Source organism: Mytilus edulis, chromosome 9 (assembly GCF_963676685.1).
Source record: "Mytilus edulis chromosome 9, xbMytEdul2.2, whole genome shotgun sequence".
Taxonomy (NCBI): domain Eukaryota; kingdom Metazoa; phylum Mollusca; class Bivalvia; order Mytilida; family Mytilidae; genus Mytilus; species Mytilus edulis.
This window is the reverse complement of record NC_092352.1, coordinates 38,311,252-38,337,886: the sequence shown is the minus strand read 5'-3', so window position 1 is coordinate 38,337,886 and position 26,635 is coordinate 38,311,252. Positions and strand designations below refer to the sequence as shown.

The following is a 26,635-nucleotide window of genomic DNA, read 5'->3' as shown; positions in this document are numbered from 1 at the left end:
TACTGAACTCCAAGGTTATGAAAGAAAGCCAATTATTCATGAAAGAAGTCAAACCAAAACATAGCAGCTTAATGATACACAAATAGAGAACCAAAACATAGCAGCTTAATGATACACAAATAGAGATGACAAGAATTACCAAATATATTAGAAAATACAAGACCACAAAAATTCACCAACACATAACTCCTATAAAAAAAAAACCATTCAAAGACAGACAACAATAACAGACACATGGTACAATCTTGTGCATGACAACTCTTACTGACACAAGAAACTTTATTTTTTATCAATTTATAACTTATCAGTGTCTACCATTTACTTGACTTTTTTTTAAGATGAATATTTAATTTTTATCAGAAAACAAAACACTATTTTTGCAAAAAATAACTGTAAATCTGATGAAATAAGATATCTTAAAACCATATACATAAACATTTGTTGCCAAAAATAATCGTGACTTTATTCTATCAGTTTAAATAATTCATAATATGATTATAGATGTACTCAATACATTTATCAATTTTCCTGAGGCCACTTTCTAGACGATTGATCCTATGATTGTTTTCTTACATATTCAATAACCAAATAACCATATCAAGTTACAATAAAGAACAAAAATGATTGACGTCGGCATAAAATTTTAAGACTTCCAAGTAGAAAAGTTCATATATATTTATAAGAATTAAGTTTAAATACTAATTTCAAGTGTACAATAGGTCATTTAGTTAATTGTTTGTTAAATGACTTTTCAATGTCTTATCTATAACAAAAAGTTTGTACTGATTTTACTCGGCCAGATATCTGTATGATTGACAGGTCTCTATTGACAAATTATACAGGTAAATTTACCTATAATTGGCAAGAATCAACATGACTTAAAGGTGTCCTCTGTGTTCATAAGTAACCTAATTCTATGCTTACACTTTAGCAACAAGCTGACAACAGTGTGTGTTGATTATTGATTTCTCAACTATAATTCATCTGTGATTGAAATAATTTAACCTTTTAAATGCGCATCATTTTCTTGAATTATGTAATGGTTTGTTTAACTGTGTCTAGCTCCTTTTATATAATCTTTTGAAATTTTCCAATTGTATGAATTTACCACCTCTATTAAAAATATAAAATCAAAGTCCATTATATTAGTCATTTATGTAAAAGTGGAAAGATAGTTTTGCTAGAAAATTAATTAAGAATGAATTGTACTGTATAAGCACAATTTTTTTCCACATTAAATAAAGGCAACATTAGTTTACCAATGTTCAATAGTCCTAAATCATGAAGTGATTGCAAAAACTCCAATTTTTAATATGGATTTTAACTATTTTGATATGTAAAGTCATTTAACCTAATTCTAGTTGTACTGAGTAATAAGAAGTTTAAACTGCAAATCAAAACACAACCTTGGACTTTAGTCCTTATATATTAATGAAGGTTATCGTGATAGCACCAATGTTATATTATCTGATATCTCCACTAAAACAAAACCAGATCTTACCATCCTATTCATACAGAAATGAAATAGACGGAAAGAAAGTAGCAAGATTTACCATATTTTGGTAATTTTTGGACCCAAATAATAACTCATATCATTGCACTTCCCCTATGAGTATGGATGATTTTCCAAGACAGTTATTGCATAAAGATCTGCAAATGCTTATCCTACTTATTCTTATAATTCTTGACCGTATTAAACACGAATTTTATATTTTAAAAAGGAGGCATTTGAATAATAAACTAATTTCATTTGGTTGATTTCGAAATGCTATTCTTTAGGGTGAATGTTCACAAAAAGCTTTGATACATTAACTTTCATCATTTATGATACCTACAAGATGACTAAAGCAGTAAACTAGAGATTTGATGGAAAACGTATACAGATAAAGAAAGCATGCCCATTCGTAATTTGGTTCTTATGCAAAAAAAAGGTTAAAAATTTGCATTTCAATATAATTCATTGTGCAAACATTGGTTATGAGGATGTGAATGATTGTTTTCCATACAGGTCGTAATTACTGTGAAAAGTTGATTTTCTGAACATGTAAGAGTTGATTCAAATGCATTGATGCTTTCAAGTGGAAATTCATGATTTTTCTGCAATTGGATTGAATGCCAAGAATAGGAAGATTGTTATTTTGTAAATTGTCTTCCGCAGTTTCAAGTTATATTTTGATATTATCTCCATGAAGTCTATATCAAGAAAAAATTTGAATAGCATGTACGCCAAAGAGACTTGACCATTTTATTGACAAGATTTTAAAAGCTTTGAGGATTATCTAATATTTTCCAACAAATAGTATTCCAATGGGTGTTCAAAGTGCCTCCCTTATAGAAGAGGGACGAAGATACCAGAGAGACGGTCAAACTCACAAATCGAAAACAAACTGACAACTCCATGGCTAAAAATGACAAACAGACGACAAACAATAGTACACATGACACAACATAGAAAACTAAATAATAAGCAACACGTTTTCAGTTGATCTTGGAATTGAATATAGTCTGTAGAGAAGAAATAGTCTGAATCATATTACTGTGGAATCATTGTTATTCGTTGAAATCAATTTTCGTTTGAATTAGTTGGTTAAAAAACACGAATTCAAATGTTCAACAATATACAAGTGTTATATAAGCTTGTATGTAGACTTTGGCAAAACCACGAAATTAAATATCCACGAAAATGAAATGCTTACTGAATCCACGAAAATAAATGAATCCACAGTAAGTACTGATGACACAAATGAAGTGTAAAACGATGATAAAAGTCTGTAGTGCATGTTGTAAATGTGTTCTTGATTGTAACATACCATATGTCTAACCTCTCCTCTGTCATTTTTGCATTTCAATTGACACGATTTTATATGTATGATATCATAGATACAAGTATACCCTAATTAGAAACCACTTTTACTGGATTGTGTTGAATAAGTACTAACATCTACACTTGCTAAAGTATCTTCAGTTTGCTATAGCGGTTTTGGCTGATTATTGTCTCTTTTGACGAGACATTTTGTACTCAGATGTTGATCCAACATATTCACTATAAGGTATATTTGACATTTAGATTAGTTCTGTTCGTGTTTTTTTTTTATTTATGCTTCTTGAAATGGCTATATAATTTAATAACAGTTCATGTATGTATAGCAACTGATACTTACCCTATGGTGAACCAAATCTTACTCAAAACGGCTGCTTATATATTTGACAAAAATCGTGTTGAAGTCACTCATCATTGAAAACCCGAGATTAACAATCAACATGCATAAAACATAATAATTATTCCTTTGCCTTTTTCCTTTTCTTTTAATTTACCTGTCAAAGCTGTCTGGTGTATACTGACTAATTTTCATTGAAATTGACAAATGCATCCAAGTATAATTAAAATACACGGTATGCTTACTATTAAAAATTTGATATTAAGGATGCATATAGGATAGATCTAATAAAACCAAAGTTAAACACATAAAAGGTTGAGGAAAAACAGACCTGAACCAAGCCGAAAAACGACATAGAGACAAAACAACAGTTCACAAAACACTTACAGAAAGAAAGAAAACTAAAGACTGACCAAAAACTTGGGAGACACGTGTGGTCTAGTATAGTAAGCAGATCCTTAGCCACTTGTGGCATCCATTATGTGGTATCTGTTAATTACAAGATAAATTTGGAAGATGTGATCAACGTGTTCCCCACATTAAACTTGTATTTTATAAAGTAAGCTAGCTGCTTTATAGACTTTCATATGAAGTCCGACTCCTGCAAATTATTAAGAAAGTGATAAGAGGAGCACTGCTTGTTCTCTGACGAAGGTCGACTACTTGTATCTGTTATAAAAAGCATACCAAGCAAATACACCAAATATGTTAAACTTTAGCATCCCCATATGTGATATATGATTCTTATATCTTTTTGTTAATATTAGAGTGTTTTATTACGAGGCAAAATGTGAACTCTCTTATAACCTTTGGTTGAAAAAAAGTTGTGTTGATTTCTTGATAGCTCCTATTGTTCACAGTGAAATTTGAATAACTGATATCCTGTAAAAGTTGAAATATTGTATCCTTTCAAGATGTTCATATACTTCTGCATTTGTTCGTCAAGATTTCTTGTAAAAGGATATCATTTAAGTTGAGAAAGTGTTGAGTACTCTCTTAGCAAACAGTACGCTGTACTCATCATTAAAAGCTACAGAGTTAATTTCATCAAAATGAATAGAAATAAGCACAATCATTGTTGTCTTAGTTTTTTTTATGAATTGCTTGTAAATTCTTTGATATTGAACTTGTGTCTCGTGTATTTGATTTTTATTTGATGGGAAACTGGTATGTCTGTTTGATAGTGAAAAGAGATATTCAGGACGCATTTAAGATAATTCAGATAAATGTGTGGTTTAAAAATAAAACAGATTATGTAGAGACATTTCCAAATATAAATAAGATGCAATAGTAGTTTTCCAGTTAAATATCTGAAATCCATTAGAATCCTTATATTTTACTTACAGGAACAAATGGTGATGCAATAAAGGCAGTAACCGTATAACCTGTATACTGTCGATTTTAAAAGTTGATGTTTAACCATTTCCATTTCAAATTTTCAAATACCATGTTTTTTTTCTGACGTGTCAACATATTTGTAGTAAAGTTATAAAGGTGAAACAAATAAAAAAAATCCGTTTTCCATACGAAAAAGGGGGTAATGCGGGAGGTTATATCCAACTGGTATATTATAATTTAGGACACCGATGGCATTGTTATCTTGATTCTTTAGTCGAAATTTCAATACATATGATTAACCATAGAATCGTTTAAGGTATAACAAATAATACAAGCACCTATCTGTTCTAGTGCTAACATTGAATTAATATTTTAAAATTTGTTATCCTTTAAGTTGTACCTACATGAATGTGCATTGTGCAGCAATGATACTGCTGTGTCGGAAGATCAAAAGAAGGAAGTTGAGATAATTGCCAGTCAATCATTTATACCGGTATCATGTTGATCTATTAGGGATATTACTTCATCAATACATTTTCACCTACCATACTTAACTACATTGTTGCCAGTTATATTCATTTATCAAGTGTATCAAAATAGATTCCGGATAATTATCTGCTGTAAGTTTGTTATAAACATAACTTCTCTTGTTGGCTTATCAACAAATGGGGCTGTAATGGGGTGTTTGATATCAAGAGATACACACGCTTACTAGCAGGATCTCTGTTGGAGTGTACATTTCTTTGTCGATAAAAAAGGCATTCCTCAAGAGGTTAATTTAATATCAGAATGTGTAAGATGCTAACTTTAATTTTATTTATTGGAAGAGGTACGCATTGCCATTTAACAGATTGTTAAAACATTGTAATCATGGAAATATCGAACACAATCAGCTTTAGTTCTTCTGGACTAAAAACATTTATGTCTCAATTAAATGATCTGCATCACATCAACTTCATTAACTTTCGTTCTTTAATTTAAATAGTGAAGCCAGTATAAGCAAACAAACTGAGACTTCTAGAATTCTCAAATATAAAACACCAGACGTCAAACTTGTTCCATAAGTACCAAGTTAAGATTATTGACAGCGTGTCTGAGTTTTTGTTTATGTGAATATTTATTAAATGCCTCAGGCAAAAATGTAACAACGTGTTGGTGAACATGTACCAATGTGGATATTGACCACATCCTGTTAATTTGGATTCGTGTACAAGGCATTTAATTTCGACCTCAGTAACAGCAACTTTATTTTATTGTTCATAATCGAATAAGGTCTTTTAAAACATTCATCATCTAACCTGCAAAAACAATCCTTAAACACTATCATGTTATTGTTTACAAATATGTTTCATCTGGTCACGCACCTGTAGAAATATCTGCAAAGATTTAACCATGATCTTTCCATTGTGGCTTTATACGAGATGCAAATCATAACAACAACACAATGATCAAAATACAAATTAAGAGTCTAGATAAATGAATAAAGTGATTTTAACACTAAAGCAAGGTTTATTATTTATTGCTTAAAATCCTCAATAAGTTATCTCAATTGCCCTTGTCAAAATTTCAAAGGTATTTAAATGAATGGAGCATATCATGTTAAACTGATTTGATGTAATGAGTGAATAATTTTGTTTTATTAAATAGTGTACACAAATAAGGGTGGTGGCTCTGTATTACGAAGTATTTTTATCACATCGCAACAACATGGAAACGCCGCGGTCATATGATAAGATGGTGTTTATGACCTCAGCAAGTTGTGAGCAATGCACAGAGTATAACACTTATCTTGACATTCATCTGATCTTCAGTCCAGATAATTTCTTCGAGGTCTTATGAAAAAGTATGCTTAGTTAGTTGATTAATTGACAAAAAGCGGCAAATAGTGCCTGTAAATACTATAATATATTATACGACCGCAAAAATTTAAAATTTTTTGGTCGTATATTGGTATCACGTTTCGTCGTCGTCGTCGTTTTCGCACTACAACTTAAGTATAAGTGAATAGAAATCTATGAAATTTAAACACAAGGTATATGACCATAAAAGGAAGGTTGGGATTGATTTTGGAAGTTTTGGTCCCAACAGTTTGGGAATTAGGGGCCAAAAAGGGCCCAAATAAGCATTATTCTTGGTTTTCGCACAATAACTTTAGTATAAGTAAATAGAAATCAATGAAATTTAAACACAAGGTTTATGAACACAAAAGGAAGGTTGGGGTTGATTTTGGGAGTTTAGGTCCCAACAGTTTATAAATAAGGGGCCAAAAAGGGGCCCAAATAAGCATTTTTCTTGGTTTTTGCACCATAACTTAAGTATAAGGAAATAGAAATCTATGAAATTTAAACACAAGGTTTATGACCATAAAAGGAAGGTTGGGATTGATTTTGGAAGTTTTGGTCCCTACAGTTTAGGAATAAGGGGCCCAAAGGGTCCAAAATTAAACTTTGTTTGATTTCATCAAAAATTGAATAAGTTGGTTTCTTTGATATGCCGAATCTAACTGTGTATGTAGATTTGTCTGGTAGATGGTCCCATTTTCAAATTGGTCTACTTTTAGGTCCAAAGGGTCCAAAATTAAACTTAGTTTGATTTTAACAAAAATTGAAATCTTTGGGTTCTTTGATATGCTGAATCTAAAAATGTACTTAGATTTTTGATTATTGGCCCAGTTTTCAATTTGGTCCAAATCGGGGTCCAAAAGTAAACTTTGTTTGATTTCATCAAAAATTGAATAATTGGGGTTCTTTGATATGCCAAATCTAACTGTGTATGTAGATTCTTAATTTTTGGTCCGATTTTCAAATTGGTCTACATTAAGGTCCAAAGGGTCCAAAATTAAACTTAGTTTGATTTTAACAAAAATTTAAATCTTGGGGTTCTTTGATATGCTGAATCTAAAAATGTACTTAGATTTTTTATTATGGGCCCAGTATTCAAGTTGCTCCAAATCGTGGTCCAAAATTCAACTTTGTTTGATTTCAACAAAAATTGAATTCTTGGGTTTTTTTGATATGCTGAATCTGAACATGTACTTAAGTAAATAGAAAAAGGATTTTTTATTATGGGCCCAGTTTTCAAGTTGGTCCAAATCGTGGTCCAAATTTAAACTTTGTTTGATATCAACAAAAATTGAATCCTTGGGGTTCTTTGATATGCTGAATCTAAACCTGTATTGAGATTTTTGATTATAGGCCCAGATTCAAGTTGGTCCAAATTGCGGTCCAAGATTAAACTTTGTTTGATTTCAACAAAAATTGTATATATGGGGTTCTTTGATATATGCTTAATCTAACCATGTATATAGATTTTTGATGTTTTGGCCCGGTTATCAGATTGGTCCACATTGAGGTCTAAATGGTCCAAAATGAACTTTATTTGATTTCATCAAAAATCGAATTCTTGGGGTTCTTTGATATGCTAAATCTAACCATGTATTTAGATTTTGGATATTGGACCATAATAGGTAATGTCCAATTTAAAATTTGAAGTTTTTAAGTTTAAATTCTTAGACCACATTCATTATGTGTCAGAAATCTGTGTTGTGTCAACTATTTAATCACAATCCAAATTCAGAGCTGTATCAAGCTTGAATGTCCATACTTGCCCCAATGTTCAGGGTTCGAACTCTGCGGTCGTATAAAGCTGCGCCCTGGAGCATCTGGTTTAAATATATATAAATTACTAGTAAAGATATACAAATAAACTAATATGTAAGTGAAATAGTGTGCATAACCTTGAAGTAGACTCTGAAGGGGGAAACATAAGCCCAAAGTATGAATTTGATGCGACTGTCATACATGTGAGCGGTTCAGCAAGCTATAAAACCAGGTTTAAATGCCTGTAGTGTGCGAAGTCAGGAGTAAGACAGTTGTTATCCATTCGTTTTGATGTGTTTGGCCTTTTGATTTTGCCATTTGATAAGGGACTTTCCGTTTTAAATTTTCCTCCGAGTTAAGTATTTTTGTCATTTACGTTTTATATGAATATATGCAGGGCTTACACATATACGTGTTTGTATAAATCTGATATATGTGCGAGCTAGGCATGCATTTCTGGAACTGCCAGAATCGTATTTCTGTGTTTTAATGATGTCTTAACGTAATGTCATATATTTTCAATGCACAGAATGTGTACATTAGTGATACTGAATACTGTCATTTTATCCTTTTAATCTTGGATCATACCTGTCGTTCATTTAATTCCATATACTTGATTTTGGTATTTAAAAAGTCACTGAAAAGAATAAAAAGAAGCCTCCTTCTCACTATAATTGTCTTGCAACACCTAAACAATTGACTTGTTATATTTGTGCTCGCTGTTGAGGTATGTTAGAAATTAATAGCTTTGAAAAGTATTGTTGATTCAAAAACATGTTAAACAAACATCTGTGTTAAAAGATTTTCACAAGATTACATAATAGCATCTTAACAACGGGCAAAACTACATAATACATAAATCAACTTGGCTTCTGAATATGTTTCTTTCTTTCGTTACATATCAAATTTCTTTTTCATTTCTTGATAAAATGTCTGCAGTTGCTTTTAAGAAAAAACAACAAATCGGTGAAATATTATCTAGTAAAATGTGCCGGTTACAGCATCAATCAACTAAATGCATGAAATATGGATTCGTTAGTTTAAAGATGAACTACTTTAACCTTTTGTTAGGTTGTCAGTACAATCAGAACAAAGGCAAAACAGCCTGATTCTTTAGAGGACATCTGTCATGCTAAACAAATCAAACATTTAAACAGATTGTGGCGAAGAACACAAACTATTTCTCGATATGAGTCAAATTTTAATTTAGTAACTTAAAATACACGTTATTTTATAACAGGAAGTATCAAAACATGAAAATGAAAACTTTAATAAAACAGTGTATGATTTTGATAAATGGGTAGGAACTTCGAAAAGCCCAAAGACGCAACGTTGTGTCGCCATTGAAGTTTTATGACTGTAACAGCCCAGAAATTGTGATGATATGATGAGGAGACGTGTTTGTTGTGCAGCATTCAATGCCCAAACATTCGTGCAATACCATAGACGAAATTTTAGTTTTGCAAAATTATTTGAATGCCCGTCGTCAATCAACCATTAATTGTTCCTTATCGGCTCTTTTTACACTTGAAGTACTCCATTTAATTGAAAGGTTAAGGGAGAAACATTTTCTTTGCTACGTGGGGTTCACTAGAGATATATTTCGAGCATCACGAATTGATAAGTGCTTTATATAACTAATTACAGTGCCAGAACTCACACCCAATCAGTTTACTCAACAAAAGATATAGATGTCCAAACACGTTACGTGTATCAATTTAAATAGAAAGTCCTAAAGATTAACACCCTACCCGTCATAGACACCTCTCGGTAAGTGAATTAAAAAGATACTTGACCGCATCGATGGATAATGAAGATGAATAATTTACCTGTCACCTGTTTACAAACTGTATTGATGGCTTGTAAAGATTTAACTGTTTGTTTTCTGTGTGAACCTAGGTGAAGGCAAAGGTTTTTTAGTAAACATGTTTCGGTGCTCTCATGGTCAGCTGAGTATGACAGCGGAAGTAAACAAGTTGTGTGCGTTTGAATCTGATAATTTGCACAGTATTCATAAAGATACAAATAATCATCCGATAGTGAGAAAATATTTTTATGAAATTTACACGTATAATTTTTTTTATGGACCTATGCACTGGTATTCTTTAAAATGGTAGCTTTTACTGATGTAGAATAAAAGGGGGTTTGAGAACGATAGAGGCTAGTTGAATGTGTCTGTACCAATCCACAAGCCTCATCAGTCAGGGCATGCTTTGTCGTTTGTGAATTTTTTTTTGTTAAATGTAGAATCGGTCTATTTAGAGCTTTACGTTGAATATGTAGACATGCATGCACCTGTCATTGTGTTGCCCTCTGCTTGTGTTGTGTTTTCTGTGTGATTGGGTTATTGTCTCGTTGACGCATACCGCACATCTCAATTAATCCATGAACATTATAGTATTGCATCTGCATGCTCATTTACTTGTGTCAGAAAGCACTTTCCTTTATCAGTACATGCTTACTTTCGGGTTTAAAGTCATTAAATACATATCAATTTCTTTATAAAATCTTTTAAATAGATATTACCATTTTAACTGTAACCATTATTTACATTTAGTCCATTTTAAATAAAGAGACTTGGGTTTTAAATTATGAAATAATAATTTGTCTTACATTGTTTGAATAGGGAAGTTTTTATATGTATCTGTGAAAGAAGGTCAGTGTGTTAACCAGACTGTGATTAAATATAATTTTGTTATATATTGGGTCATATTGTAATATGTTTAACAACCAGAACTTAAAACATTGTCCTTAATGAACTGGGTAATAATAATTTGAATGCATTTTACAGAAAGACAAGCCCATGAAGAACTATTTGCACTAAATATCGTGATTTCATTTGTTTTCACGGCATCTGCATATACTTAATACCAAAAAATAGCAAGTCAAAAGTTTCCGGTCATTCTTATAAAAGAGGGTTTAAAGAAATTATCATTATTATTATTTGAAAATCCTATTTGCTATTTGCAGCAAAGATCATCAAATTGCGTCCAATCAGACACAAAATCATAGTTCGATTGACTGACTGTTTAATGTCCAGTGGCAAAAAGTTCATGCAGCTTCAAGATTGGAAAACAATATAAATACAGATTAAAGAATAGCCGAGATGACGGGTTTACATTTTGGTGTTACTGTTATGTTGCAGAGATCATGGCACTTTCCATGATTTGACGTCCCCATTTCGATTGCATGTATGCATATTGCACTCAGTAGCCAAACAAAATCATCTTCAGCTGAAATTTCACTGCATGTCATTTATATACATTATACAACGCCTTTAATACGTGTATTAAAATATAAATAAAAATATAGGGTCACCCAATGGCCATAACGAATGTCCGACAGATCCGTTAGTTTAGGATTACATCAGTGTGTTAATCTCCAGTGGAGGATCCAGAAATTTTCATAAGTGGGGGGCTCACTGACTGACCTAAGAGGGGACCCGCTCCAGTCACGCTTCAGTGATTCCCTATATAAGCAACCAAATTTTTTTCTAAAAAGGGGGGGCCTGGGCCCCTGCCCCCTCCCCCCCTAAATCCGCCTCTTCTCTCAGTAGAAAGGCTCGGATAAGTTACATGCAGTCAAGGTTGATTACTTGCGATCGTTTTATCCATGGGCTCAGACGACCCCAGTAACGTTATAAAAACCTCAACTATTCTCTTAATGATCACTGATGACTTTATCTACATGTAAACGGTTGTCACCTTTGGTTACCTGTTGTCAACCTGTACATGATCACCTGTTATCTTTTATGGCCGTGTAGTGGTATTTTAATTCTTTGTAAAGATGACAATATCTTTCTTGATACCTTTTAACACGCAACTTAGCCACTGTTGATATTTTGATGATACTCATCATGCTCGTTTATACACTGATGTTTATATAAATAGCAAACAGTTTTAGCTCACCTGGTTAGAGGGTCTTGTAAGTGGTTAGTGGTTGGCGATTAGAACTGCAAAGTTCAAAGACGCCCGACCGATGCTTACCCCGACTATAGCAATAAAACAATATTAAAAATAAATGGTTTTACGCTGGCTGTACACAGAGAAAAATCTGTTGCAAATCACTGAACCAAGGATTTATAAAGTTACTATATCTCTAGTTGCCAACGTCCAAGAAAACACACCGCGTGTATTTGGTCTAACTATTGGTATTTAAAAATGTACGCTGAAGTGGTTCAAATATAAAATAATGTAAATGATGCACAAAAAAAACAACAACAAAAAACAGATAAAATATCTAATGTCACTGAGATATGACGTCTAATTAGTAAAATTAGTTCTGTAACGGTACAAAAGATTAATGTCTAAATTTATTTTGTAAAATCAGGAGCCTATTTACAGATAATTAATTACAGAAAACATTATTAAATTGTTTATTTATTGCATATTAAATGTCCTGTTAAACAGTTCAAAAATATTTTTACCTATGAAATTATCCCGCCCATTCAAATATATTGTAATACGTCAAACATCAATACTGATTTGCGTTGTCTTGTAAACCTTTGCGTAGTTAGACATACCACGCATTACAAAAGTTTGTACGCATCCTCGATCCGGGCCGGTGCGTATGAATATTCATCATGGAGAACCCCATTGTGTGTTGAAGTGAATAAGATACTTTGTCAAGCTAACAAGTTAGTGATATCGTTAAATAAACTTTAAAGAGGAGTTTTGTGCAGCATTATACAACTATTTACGACTCATCAAGAATATTGTCAATGTGAATATAAAGGAGAGATTCTATCCGTGAAGAAATATGACGTTAGGAAAGGGGTATGTATATTGTCTGTTCGCGTGCTTTTTTGATAAGATTACCGGTGTTTTTGTTGCGAGAGCTGATTATTTAAATTGCCTATCAGTTGAGTCTCAGTTTGCACTGCTGTGTGAATGATATAAATAACAAATCATATAATCGTTTGCATTTACGTGATTAGAAGAAGATAGAATTTTAAAAGACAAAAAAAAACATATCAATAACAGATCTATTTTTAGAACAGCATGTGCTAGACGTAAACACAAGCACGTTGTCGGTGTTGCGCAAGTAGTTTATGAACAAAATGAAAGTTAGTTAATCATACTTGGAATAATATAATATGTATTAATATGGAATATTTTTATATGAATAATAAGATTTGCCAGAATTAATGCATTTATCTGAAATTCAAGTCGATACTTTATATGCAGGTATCATGTACATGTAGTTGCCATTTTGTTTAATCTTATAAATTTATCTATTTAATACTTGCTTTAGCATTATACTTGACACGGTTTGGGTGATTAAACTTTAGCAGTTTGGCTTGAGTTAATTACATTACAGTGATATTCTAGTTTGTGTCTTGAAGAATTTTGTTAACAAACTTCCCTCAAACAAATAAGCTAAAATTTAGTTACAAATTTCTTTTGAGTAATAGAAATTTCATTAGTTCACCGAAATAGTATTAAATGCATTTATCATTTCATTTTATATTTTACATTTTTTTCAACAAAAATTAGGGTCCAGCAAATGCCAGGTAGTAGATACTATATTTACAATATAATTTGTTTTCTTTTTTAATCTGGACATGTACAAATGTCTATATTTGTCCAGTTTACCTGTGCACAGATAGTTTATGTCATAAAGTGGTCTATTTACGATGAGTAAGGTGTTAGTGGTGACAACAGTAAAGTCAAACAAAATAATGCCCCAGGGAACTAGTTGTAATCATGTCTTCTGAATGAGCATATCTTTGGATTAACTGATTAAATTACTGGTGTTGATATAAGACCTTTTTAATGGGATACTACTATCTATCTACTTGTATTGATTTTTAGGTCTCAATTTGTATATCTATAATGACCACAATGGCATTTTTATAGAGATTGAAGTACTTGACACTTTTTTTTATTTACCAGATTTGAATAGGTTTTTTATACTCTCCTGATCATTTGGGAACTACATCTGTACTGTACATACATTTTTTAGATTTTATTTTAAAAATGGGGAATAATAACAAAGATAAAGCTTATAAAAATCAAAATTTGTGTAAATAAAAGTAGCAATACAGTAAAAATAGACATCAAGGAGTAAACAATCTTCTTAGGTAGTTCATATTTTTTGCAACATTTTTTGGGCTAGGCTGAAATCCCTAATACAAGGCTTTGTATTATCCAAAAAAAGAGAGAAGGTAGTACATGTAGGTGCCAGTCTATGATGATTTTGGTACTGAAACTTTGCTAGCAAATTATGATAACATCCAATCACTCCACTCAAGCTCAAGTGGACAGTATCTTAACCCTTGGCGAGCAAAGATGGATATATTTGTAACAGTTTGTTTTTTTTATATGATGACCACAATCATATCCAAGCTTGATGTTTTACATTTAATCAATAATTAATTGAATTAATGTGTTTGCTAATATAAGTGGTTATAATATGTGTATAAGTTTAAAAATTAAAAGATCATTTCAATATCAGGAATATGAAGAAAGTTATAAGCTGTGGTTTTCTTGTGCGTTTCATCATTTTCATGTTGTATAAATTCCGATTATAAAGGCAATGATAGATAACCATTTAAAGAAGATACATGATAATACACCCTGTTTAAATAAACAAAGCTAATAGTCTCAGTAAGTGATAAATTGGATAAATATTGATTCTCTCACCTGTAATCATGTTAACCTGTAGAGATACAGAAAGTGGTGCAAGGGAGGTAATCTACTCTTTTTCAAACTGATGTAGATTATTTGTGCAACTTAGTTAAAAATGGACAGGTTTTGCGTAACTTTTGAACATCTCTGCTTACTATCTTTTTAAATCAAGATTTCTGTCAAATACGTAAATAAAATAAGCAAAAGCATATATATAGACTAATCAACTAATTACAATCTGTAATTAATATGCTACCTTCAATTACCCAATATAAATCATATAATATACAAACTACAACACAATAAACTAAATATAAAAATATACACAATTACTGTAAAACCTATAAAATACAGTTAACCACATCTAGAATTTACTTCAGGTTTTAGGTATTTAGATTTTATCTTCCATCAACTGATCAAAGAGGATTAATTTCTGAGAAGTATTTATGGCAAACACAAGCAAGAAAAACACTGAAGTTGAAATCTCCCAACATAAACCATCACCTTGACAAATTAACTATCTCATCATATGTTAAAATTATTGCTTCCTTTTTTTTTAAAAGATTTTCAGGACATAAATATCATTAGATTTGAACAGGTTTTCCAGTAATCATTTGTATGATGGAAGCACTGATGAACAGCATGTACAGCAAAGACCAGACAAAGAAGTAGAATAGTTTTATATGTACATGTTCAATTTGTATTTGAGGGCATTTTTAATTTTTCATGTGACAGGTTACTTTATTTCTCTTGATTTTTAGTGAATAATTTGCGAATTTTCTTAGTTTTGCTGACCAAGATGAGTTGGAATTTAGATTTACTGTATTATATGCATATATCATTATTTACAAGGATATAGTAACAGTCTTATCCTTACTTACACATCTCTTTTTAAGGAATACAATATATACATGGGTATTTGTAACCTTAGATATTTATTTATTGACATGAAATGAGTTTCATGTTTGAAATTGAATTGCCTTTATTTGGGAATATTTAATCTTATGGTAACAATGTTCATCTCTCACCAACCTTTGTCCATGTTAAAAATTATCTGAACTTTTTTTCTTTCTCATTCCTCTCTGAAGTTGCATAATTTTTAAAATGAATGTTTTGTCTGAATTATTTTTTGGATCAAATGTGAATGTACATTTTGTACATGTGTGGTCCCAAACTGGTAGCTGTCAACCAATTCTGACTTGTAAAATATAAAAAATTGTTAAATATAGTCATAAAGATACTGGGGAGAGTAACTAATGATATTTGTATGATATAAAATTTCTTGACTGATATTTTCTTCTTTTGGCAATATTAAAAAAAAATGAAAATCTATTATGGAATTGCATCATATAAACCAGTTTAACCATCTTGGCTGCAATGAGATCACATTGTATATATATTACTTAACAAACTTATAGAAAACATCATTTTATATTTTTATTCTTTCTGAAAACAAGTAAAATGTTACAGCTCTTGACATGATTTTGTTTGCTTAGTTGTAAGAAAAGCTTGGTGAGCCACACTTTTTACTTCCTGGTTCATAGGTTGTACAGATCAATTTTATGTTTCTGACATTAAACATATATTGTATGTAAACTTAACATGTGAAAACTACTAATTAATGTCAACTAGGTACCATTGACCTACGAAGATGTTTTAACCTTGAATTGACTATGTAATATACATATATATGTATTTTCTGTAACTCAGAAGTTTATATTTTGTAGTTTTATTTCATATTGTAACTAATCAACTATCATTGTACATTGATTTCTAACTGGATTATCTGTGGCACGTATTTGTAGTAACAACATTGGTGGTCTCATTGTCACCTATCTTGAAAGTTCAATCCCTTTTTTGGGTTGAACCAAATTTAAAAAATTGATATTGCTAATCAAGCAACATTTAGGGGGAGAGAGAAAGCAGTCATATTTGTCTGCTTTGAGTCAGAATACTACTGAATGTTGTCTTGTTCCTTAGTGGCTGGAATTTCTACTCAGTGGTTCGATCTTAAAACAAAGCCGGGTATGTTCTTCGTAACAGATTTTTTTCCCCATTTAATTGTCATAAATCTGCATGTCATTTTTGCTACAGAACATAAGCAGCCTTCAATCAGTCATACATGTAGTTGTTAAAAAAAAATTAACACAAAATTGAATAAAAAACAAAGAAATACTTTGCAAATTGTATGTAAACATGTTTATTTGAAGAGTTTTGCACACTTTTTTATATGCAACTTATATACAGGAAATTCACTTCACACCGTGATCTAAAAACAAAATAACAAAGAAAACAGATAAGTAAAACAGAGAAATTACTTGCAGGAGTTAGTTTAGTGCAGGGGTGCATTTCTTAAAGACTGATTTATGAGTTGGCTCTGCGCCAGACTTGGGTGTTGTTGTGGAGTCAATTTCACTTTACCTATATTTAATATTTCTTACTTAGCCAGATAATTCATGTACCTTAGTATAAGTAATTGAAAAGGTATTCTGAAACTTTTTATTGCAGTAAATTTTGCAATCTTGTTAACTGTTCAACACTTAATGTTTTGTAATTGAAAACTCTAAGCGTATTTAGATCAAATTAAAAAAATGGATAATGGAATGTAGAATTATGTATTAATTGTCTGGTATCTGAGATACAGATGATAATCTGAAAATTATGTATACATAAATAATGTCTACAAGAAAAAAAATATATATGTTGAAACAAAGAAAGATATAAACAAAGTTACGGAGATATAGATGTGTGAATTTGCGTAGATTTCTTTACTGTCTGTTGTAGGTTTTGTCTTGAAATTTGTTTGAAAGATGATATTTTTTCAACACATTGATAAAAATGCATCCAATATATTGAAGTCTGTGATAGAGATGCTAGTATTTATGTTCAAACTAAGATATCAGAAATATTAACATTACATGTTCTTATAGGTTGTCATGTAATGTAGTTGATGTATGAGTTCTTGACATCATGGAAAGATAATAATTAATTTGTTTCAATGATTACACTTGTAATTAATGGCATATTTAGCTGTGTTTTTATCTATGAGTTTGAAATGACAACAGACTCAAACGATTGTATTTTGCAAATCCTTACTGACTCTTCAAAAATATTGTAAGCTGTACTTAATAAATTCCACAATGTCAAAACTTTTTCTTTGTATTTATTGGATATTTAGCATGTTCACCTGTGAGACAGGTATTTAAAGGTCAACCTAGCGGTCACTATTATGACCTATTGACTGTCAGTTGAGTGTATATTGTGTGGTCAACACTGCATAGATTTTCCTGCCAAATTAAGTGATTTTTCGGTCTGTTTGGCTAATAGAAATGATAACATGGGTTAAATATAACAGATTTACAGTGTTTAAATAGTAGTACGATTATCTAAGATATTTATATGGCCCTGTGTTTGGTGTAAATAAAACTGTTTATTTTTGTTACATATCAGTACTTTTAACTTTAAGAATGTTAATACTTTGTAAATTAGGAGATAATGTTCCAGTCATCAATTGTTAATATAACTTTAACTAACTGCTTATTATTTAATTGGTGGGGATTTATTTGACAAATTTTGCATCAAAACGGCAAAAAGCCATTTCATTATTTTTTAACTAAATTGCATCAGTACAGGATACTTTGCAATTATAAAATATTAATTTACTGTATCAATTACAAATCAGAAGCCAATTTTTTTTCAAATATTTGGTAATAACTTGAAGCAATACTTATGAATTTGATGGTATGAAAATTTAGACAGTGTCCAATAGAAAATTAGCATGTACATGTATGAACGAATACTTGTACTTTTACCACAATATTTTAAGTGTGTTAAGAGAAGGAAAATAGTTATTGTATTGATTGCACATTACTGTAAAAACTTTGATTTTATTTAGTAAAACTGGAGTTAACCTCTCAAAATAATGTGTCTGTTGCAAATCAGACTGTCTAATTTATATGTTTATCTTTAACTTTACAAAAAATAAGGAGATGTGGTATGATGGCCAATGACACAACTAATGACTGAAGAAAGAGGATGCAAATAAATAAACAAATGTTACTGCACCATCTTTTTGTCTGTGTGTTTGTTACTTCCTTTGATGTATTTATTGTTAGGTTTGTGCATTTTGTTGTTGATACCAATTATTTTGTGTTATCTAATATTTAGTGCAATGTACATGTACGTATCAATATGTATGTTAAACTCATCATTACATGTAAAACTGTGAAATCTTTTGTATTTACCTGCTTTTATTTGACATTAGAGTTTGTTGATTGCACAATATGTGCTATTTTTCTGCGTAAGAAAATTTTTGATGACGTAAACTGAAATTGATGTCACAATCATTTAAATTTCTAAAACATAAACCAAAATAGTTTACATGTTTCTTCGTGTACCTATTTAGTGCATAACGAAATGACAGTTGTAAGGCATTGTAACTTAAAATATGCTTAATGTAAATAAATACAAAGGAAAAGACAATGAAGCAGCCAAACCAATTTTGAGAACCTCTTGAGCTGTCTAATCTATTGAGTTTGTGATGTATGAGTTGCTAGCATATAAGCTGCTGAGTGTGGTGTATGAGTTATTTCCATATGAGCTATAGAGTTTGTGGTGTATGAGCTGCTAGCATATGAGCTTTAGAGTTAGTGGTGCATGAGTTGTTTGAATATGAGTTGTTGAGTTTGTGTTGTATGGGTTGCTTGCATTTGAGGTATAGAGTTTGTGGTGCATGAGTTGTTTGCATATAAGTTGTTGAGTTTGTGGTGTATAAGTTGCTTGCATATGAGCTGTTGAGTTTGTGGTGTATAAGTTGCTTGCATATGAGCTGTTGAGTTTGTGGTGTATAAGTTTCTTGCATATGAGCTGTTGAGTTTGTGGTGTATAAGATGCTTGCATATAAGCTGTTGAGTTTGTGGTGTATGAGCTGCCCATTCACTGATTCATAAATCTTGAGTGACTTGTTTAATAATTAGTTTACTTATGTATATGAGCTCCTGAGATAATGTTTTTATTTTGCTACATTGTATTAAGTTTCATGTATAAGATACTGTATGGAAGCTAGTGAAGTGAATTGTAAAGGGAAAGGAAGTTGTTTACATGTTTTTAAGTAGGAAACATATTACTCTGTAATCTTTTGCCAGACTTAAGTCATTTATAAATAAGTCTGTTGATATTCTCAGTATGGAATTAAAATTAGATAAACATCAGTGTAAAAGATATCAAATTGATTTGTAGCAAATAAACGAAACAAGTTTAAAAATTTAAAGCAAAAATTTTAGATTTAAAAAAAAAAATGATTTCAGATCCTTTTGACAAATTGTTGGTAGAATCATAAAACACATTTTCATCATTATTATTGATAATTTATTTATTTACACTTATGATACAAATCTCTCCAGGCTACTTCATGTTCCAACTGCCCACTCAAATATACATGTACAAGTAGAAAATTAAAATGAATCATAAGGGTTCAGATATATCTACAATTTGGGGGGAAAAAGGAAAAGGGGGAGGGTTATAATCGTTAAGTTAATTTTGTATTCATTTTTGATACCTCTCAATCTGACAGTTGAAAAAGGAAAAGGGGGAAGGTGGTTTTATAATTTGTTAGATTATTTTGTATTCATTTTTGATATGTCTCAATTTGACAGATAAAGAATGTACAAAATCACTGATGCATGATATTTTATGACCAACAACTGTTGTAAAATTATGTTGTGACATATCAGCTTGACTAACAAGTCTTGTAGTAGTAACTATAATCATTTATTTATTATTTATATCAAAAAAACATTTAGTAGAACATGTTTTACCAACAAAGTGAAGGTCAAAGTGTGTCTGGTTTTTAACAGGTCGTTTGACCCCCTCTAGCAAGTCGTAAAGGGCATAAGTTTTGCTTCTGTTGAAATTATCATGAAATGTGTCAAAGAAGTTTTGAAAATTGATTATCAAGTACATTGTAATAAAAATGTAAAATTTAAAAAGTTGTTTAACCATAATTTTCATGAGGGAACTGTTTGAATTAATTATTGACGAAAAAATATCTAATAAGTAGCATCTTGGTGGTCAGCTTTAAAGAAAATACAAGTCCTTTCTTCGTCTAATCATTGAAATATTTTTGATGACCTCAAGAGTTAAGAAGATGTTTTTTGAAAGGATGAAGTGATTGCCCTTGTGATTAATGACTTTATTTACTCCTCTTTAAAAATTCAAATAAAAAAGTCGACAAAATTTATTTACTTTACGTAAAACTTGACATATTTCAAACTCCTTTGTTCCCTAAGTAAATGACATTGGATTTCATTTAAATGTCTTTTTCTAGTAACAATTTGATACAAATCTTTTGAAGTTTGTTTGGAATAAACCTGTTAAAATTGGTAATAAAATAATCTATAGAATTGTTACCTGTGTAGATTACATAGATCAGATGACTTCTTGTTACTTTAGAGTAGTTAAATATTGTTTATTTAATAATAAGACGACCGTCCCATGTGTGGCTTTTTTACGCTCTAAATCTATTATAGGTAGAGAACACAGGTGAATTATCTCTCTCTACCTGTAAAAGTCGTGTAACTTGGTTCATTTTAAAAATCCCAGGTAAATATTGAGGAGGGAAACAATGATTCTTGAGCAGACAACAAAGTTGAAAGGTCAACATAGAAGGGGAACTTCATGAATATTCATTAGATGGGCTGTGATAACAAAAGGTTATTGATTTCAAATTCCTAGTTTGTCATATTAAGGGCTCAGTTATTCATTAGATTTTGTTTGTCCTAGGTGATTTGTAAGCTATTGGAGTTTAACAACACGATAATGACACACAAAGTGTCTGCATTGTGAGTATTGGTGAAATGTTAGAGTAGTAATGGACTGGATAAATGGCCTATAGGGCTATTGAGAAAAAATAACATACTTAGAGCTTTACAATTAGATAGGAAGCTATTATTTACTAATGTAAAGTTAATCGTTACTTAACTGTTTTGTAGATATTGTAAGGTACCACACAGGTGAAGATTTTTATTGATCAGTCATTGTTAGCTAATTCTTTGATTGATTAGCGTTTTGTTGATAAATAATTCTCATTCGATGATTACATAGAATGAGGTGAATATTTATGTAAATATGTTATTATAATATGATATTTATTGATATTAAGTAAGTTAAGATTAAATTTACAGGTATAGATATGCTTGAGAGCAATAAATTGATTAGAAAACAAAGTAAATTAAACATGATGATATGGTGCTTTTATAATCGCTTGTAATTATTGAAAGGATTGGATTAAATGGAAATAGAGTTGTTAAGTCATTGTTTGAAGTGAAAGTAAGCTAGTTGTGCAATCATATTTAGATAGCTTGTTCAGATTAATTTTATAAGGATAGATATATTATGTAAATAATTAAGTGTTTTTGATGTAGATTGAGGATAACATATATTGTCCAGATTTTTCTTGATCATTTTAATTATGTGAAAAATTGAAAGTTTCTGATGAAATTTCTTAATCTATCAATAGATCTTACTCTCTGTATTAAGATATGGCGATTATTTTTTATCAGTTTAAAATAATATGATGAAAATCACATACATTTTGTGTTTTAAAAGGGATGCTAGGTATGCATCAATTTGACAGCAACCGCACAACACAAATAACCACATGCAACATACTGTCTTGAGCAATATGCACTGTAACTCAAAGTGAAATATTCAAACGCAATGCACATTTAAAAAAAAAAGGAACTTCCAATTATTTTATATCAAAATAACACGCTCTGCCCTTGAATAATTTGTAGGATAAAGAATGAGATCTTGTCTTGTATTAACTGGACTTAGGCACTGATATACTGTTTAAAAGATTGTCCTTTGGTCTAATTTCTAGGGCAGAGTTCTATTTTTAGAAATGAAACTGGTCATAATCTTTAAGTATTAAATTGTCAAAGAGCAGTTAAATGTCTGTCACAGCAAATATGAAGTTAGCATTATCAAATTGGACTAAATGTCTTATGTATCAAGGGCGGATAATAGTTCTTTTATGAAAAGGCTTCGTAATACTTTTTAAGAAGTGATAAATGAAAATTAAATGGTTATAAATATTTGCAGACAAAGATTTTGTAGTTGTATTTAATATCATTATATAGAAGTGATTATGAAAACCCAATTGAATATTAACAGCTTGAACTCAAATGGCCCATCACAAATACTGTACATAATTTGTAATAGGTTGAAAAAACTTTATTCATGTTCTATCAGGACCTATAACATCATATAATTTGATTTGGAAATATATTGTTTGATGATATGATGTTAAGCATACATCAAAATTGATTTTAAATGAATTTTTGCCAGCTGACCAGTAAATATTGTAATGAGCTTTGATGGAAAAAAATGTTAAGATGTTACCAATACTTTATAGATATCTTACATCATCAATTTTTGGTGTTACAACTGATTGACCAAATATATAGCTTCATCTCAACAAGGAGCTTGTTTAAAAAAAGAAACAAATCAGATATGAAATAACTTTCTAAATAACTAAAAGAATGTCAAAATGTTGATTTAAATATCAAATTCATTGAAATTATAAAAAATTGTTGTTTTCTAAGATTTGGAAGGAAAATATTTGTTGTCCCATTAAAGGAATTACGCAACAGATTTACCATAAACTTTTTCAAATAAGTAATTTCAGGATTTGAATTTCTTTATCATATTTAACATATTAAGAATAGATAACAAGTAAAGAAAATTTATTTTATAGTCAGTTGTTTTGAATTGAATGTTGACGTCAATATAAATAACCTCATGATCATATTGTAACACGTTACTGTTATAATATATATAACACTGCTGATCCTTTCCAACAAAAGGAAAAATCTGATTAACAAACTGTTACTGTATGTAATTGAGGAAGTCTGAAAGTTTAGAGGGCAGTAGTGCAATCTGCGCAACTTATTTCTATATGTGGACTTAACATATACCTACATAAACAAACGGGATCGGTAGTATTGATCTGTCATGTATTTGTGGGTTTCTAAAAAGTTCATTAAGTTGCAAGACATCAACAGTTACTAAACCCATAGATCTAACAAAAGAAAAATCAACCACGGATCAACCAGTTTGTATTATCATTTAAAAGGTATTTAGGTATTTAAACTCTGGAAGAAATCAAATCTGTCAAGTTACCATTCAGTGCAACATGGACAAAGGGAGGCAACTCTAATTTGATTATCAAATCTGCCCTTTGATGCTGATATTCTTTTGATTATAACAACTTAGCAGGGAATACAATTATTGTTTACAGTTAAATGATAAATTGTAATGAATATTAATCAGAATCTACATGATTGACAACATTTGTGGACACAGATGCTTTATTAACATAAAATTATATAAAAAGTACATTGAACATGTTTAAAAGTTGAAGGCCAAACACTACATATGTAATGGAGTAATTGATTAAATTAAATTTATATGAAATGTATTTAAACATGACACACTAATAAGTTTCACATTAAGATTTTATCTGTGGTTGATCTTTTGACTCTTAGTGTCCTATAGGTGTTTGGGTGGCACTAGAAAGTGTTAAAATATTCAAATATTTGTCACAGTTAAACTCATCCCTGTTTATTTTGTTCTCATTAACAGGAGTGTTTATTGGAAATCTATTAGAAATACATATTTGTAATTACAGAAATGTTTTTCAAAAAAGGTGTTGCATACTTGTTGTTATTTAAAACAGTGCTGTTTTAGTTTGTGGTACCATGAATTCATTTTCTTGACCCTTTCTTCAGGAATAGTTTCAATGTATGAGTCCTGTAAATCAGAATAGACCAAGATCAAATATTCAGTTTTCAAATCTTAATTTCGATATATACCACAAATTGAACGTATACCATAAATCTTTGACCTTTGACAAGTACCTTGTCGATGATCATTTGTCAAGCTGCTGTGTTGCTAATCTATTTGTACTCAAGGTTATTATATGGACATAATTTTGTTTGAAATCAACACATTTTTACACCTGAGTATAATGCTTAAACAAGCATATTTTTCGATGTATTGGAAGTTTTATTGTTGTAAATAGTACCATCAAGTCGTATGATCTATTAACCTGAAACATATGTTGTTTTTCTATGTTGCTTATTGATTTATTCATATTTATTATTCAGGTAGATATATATACTCATAGAAAGTAACTATATAAGGAAATTGTCAATTTTAAAATGAAATCAGGAAGAGAATGGGGACAAAATTATCCAGTGTTAATTATTTAATGGTCGATTTTATACAACAATTAGAAATCGTAGGTTTAATTGGAAGTGCAGTTTACTTCCTATTCATGTTTTAAGAAAATGAATTGTTGAGTTAAATATACACTACAGGAAGATTAAAAGTCACACAATTTAACAGTCATTCATTTGAATAAGGTTGCATGTCATATAATGTTCATTTATTTATTCAACAATTAAAACGAACAACTTAAATTTTTTTTTTTTTTTTAAATTGAATGAGTAGGTGTTCGTTCTTTGGGTCAATGTATTATTTGCATTCAACATTCTTTGCAGTACTGATATACTAATAATGAAGGTCTCCTGATATTGCTTTAAAAAAAACCTAAATTGGTTTGGAAAACATAAATCATAAAATAAAAATTTTGTAATTTTGTTTCTCTTGAATCCTAAGCCTGCTTTAGGTTAATAATGAAACACACCATGATTTTACAAAGTATGAAAAATATGGCACTGGAGGAAAGCTTGTGTTGTGATTTTACAAAGTATACTGGAGGTAAACCGAAACCTGGTGTAGGTTTTTTATTTATTGACTTTCCTGTGACACCAAAATAATATGATATATTTTTTATTTTGCAGCCTTACTGTCAATGTGGTGTGAGGAACTTGGAAGACTGTTATTACTGCGACACCAGAAAAACAGAACCCCTGATTCCAAGTCACCAGGAATGCATTCACAGTTACAAAATAAAATGCCACCGATGCCGCCCATGTCAGGGTATGTAAAGAACTGGTACGACATTTATTATATTTATATTTTGAGTCTTTTTCCAAATTGGAGGTTCACACAATACTACTAGGTTGTGTTCATTCTAACAGCTTTTAAAGATTGAATAGAAAAAAAATGCTGTAATTCTTCATTTCATTTCTGTAAAATATAAGCACATCACCAAATCTGTCAACTGAAAACAAATATTGATGGAACAATATTAATCAATATACCTGTAGTCTGGTTGTTAATTGAAAGCTTAAATTGTAATAAGTATAAAGAAATTGAGCATCATCTACAAGTGAAACCATACAAGCGTTAACCAGATTTCTTGTAATCTGGTAGTTTCATTTTAGTTTCATCAGAGTCTGAAAAAATAGTTTATCAAAATAGAATTGCTTAGGTAGAAGTAGATACACCAAACATTTAAGTATACTATCTTGTCAGAAAAACATGAAAAAGCTTGCCCAAGCATGTTATAGATATTTTTACCTTAAGAAACAGTTATTTTCTGTGGCAAAAGGTACAATAAAAAAATTGCCCTACGATTTAAATGAGTTATATGAATATTGTAGTAATGGCTCCTGTAGTGAAGACCAAAGATAAAAATTGCAAGTTTTTCATCAATAATGCAGAAATTCTTATCTACATTGTATATGTTGCAGTACATGTATTTAAAAAATAAAATTCAATAGCGTCTGAATTTATAGTAGCAAAAAATTGCAATTGGATTTTAAAATCTCATTACGACTATAAAACAAAGTGTGACAGATGTTACACTGTATGAAACACCAATTATTCTGTTCCATTACGGGATAAATGTGTGTTTTTCTCAATGTTTTTTTTGCTGTGGAAAATGAGGGGTGAATAACATTTTCAAACCTTACTGAGCATATTTTGGAGGAAAATGTGTTTA

The 26,635-nt window shown here is 30.5% G+C and overlaps 1 protein-coding gene across 15 annotated transcripts in view; it reads left to right on the top strand.

The window, feature by feature from the left end:
• LOC139489703 (zinc finger MIZ domain-containing protein 1-like) overlaps window positions 1-26,635 on the top strand; it is a 210,228-nt gene that overhangs the window by 158,021 nt on the left and 25,572 nt on the right. For 5 of the 15 annotated variants that reach the window (XM_071276417.1, XM_071276418.1, XM_071276419.1 and 2 more), the window contains one exon: window positions 25,475-25,743. In XM_071276417.1, coding sequence (XP_071132518.1) covers window positions 25,601-25,743 — 143 coding nt within the window. In that variant the 5' untranslated portion in view covers window positions 25,475-25,600. Of the gene's footprint in view, window positions 1-12,576; window positions 12,871-21,273; window positions 21,564-25,474; window positions 25,744-26,635 lie in introns of those variants that run through there. The other 10 variants (XM_071276425.1, XM_071276427.1, XM_071276428.1 and 7 more) reach the window with 7 other exon arrangements.